This window comes from Onychostruthus taczanowskii, unplaced genomic scaffold (genome assembly GCF_017590055.1).
Source record: "Onychostruthus taczanowskii isolate IOZ18803 unplaced genomic scaffold, ASM1759005v1 scaffold543, whole genome shotgun sequence".
NCBI classification, from domain to species: Eukaryota; Metazoa; Chordata; class Aves; order Passeriformes; family Passeridae; genus Onychostruthus; species Onychostruthus taczanowskii.
Window position 1 is genome coordinate 6,349 of NW_024503047.1, and position 887 is coordinate 7,235.

The 887-nt window shown below is 58.3% G+C and overlaps 1 protein-coding gene across 1 annotated transcript in view; it reads right to left on the reverse strand.

The window, feature by feature from the left end:
- Positions 1 to 392: 392 nt before the first annotated feature.
- LOC121342576 (leucine-rich repeat and calponin homology domain-containing protein 4-like) overlaps positions 393 to 887 on the reverse strand; it is a 3,819-nt gene continuing 3,324 nt past the window's right edge. The window contains exon 11 of the mRNA XM_041417099.1: positions 393 to 884. Coding sequence (XP_041273033.1) covers positions 814 to 884 — 71 coding nt within the window. The 3' untranslated portion in view covers positions 393 to 813. The remainder of the gene's footprint in view (positions 885 to 887) is intronic.

Below are 887 nucleotides of genomic sequence, written 5' to 3' on the forward strand. Positions count from 1 at the left end.
GGGGGGGGGGGGGGGGGAAGTAGCGGGGCCCCGGGGGGGGGACGGGCGCCCCCAGCCCCCCCCGCGGGGTCCGGGCCGGGCTCGGCTCCTGCAGCACCTGCCGGGGAAGGGCGGAGTTAGCGGCTTTGGGGAGGGGGGGGGACACGGGGCAGCGCAGCACAGCTGGGGTGGGGGGGGGGGCGTCCCCTTTTGGGCACAGAAAGGGCGAAAACGGACAAAAACAAAAAGCTGAGCGGTGGCAGCAGGAGAGGGGCGGGACTGAACCCCCCCGCCCCAGGGTTTGGTCCCGGCCGGTGACCGGAGCGTCACAAAGGGACCGGGATGTACCAAGTGTGATTTTGAGGGGGACATCCACACTCAGAAACATTATAATAACGGGAGTAACAACCCTATCGTAGTTAAATATAATAATTTTAATAATAATTAATTACAATAAATTTTGGTCATCCGCATCTTAGTGTTCTTTCACCATAATTAACTGCAATAATTAACTTATTACGCTCACAGTCCCGTGTAACAACTCATTATAATACCGAAACTCGTTATAATAATAAAACTCATAATAACTCATCATAATTAATTACAATACCAATAATTAAGGGGGGGGCCACAAGGGGTTCAGCCCCTCCCCCTTCCCTGCCTCAGTTTCCCCAGCGTTAAGGCACAAGAAAAGAAGGGGGGCAAGGAAAGGTGCGAAGGCGGGGACCCCCCCCCGGGTTCGGGGGGGCTCCCCCGGGTTCTGGGGGGGTTCCCCATGGTCTGGGGGGGCTCCCCATGGTTTTGGGGGGGCTCCCCATGGTTTTGGGGGGTCCCTCAGCAGCCGAAGAGCGCGCGGTGCGCTGCCACGAGCAACGCCATGAGGAGGCCGTAGAAGAGGGCGAAGAGCA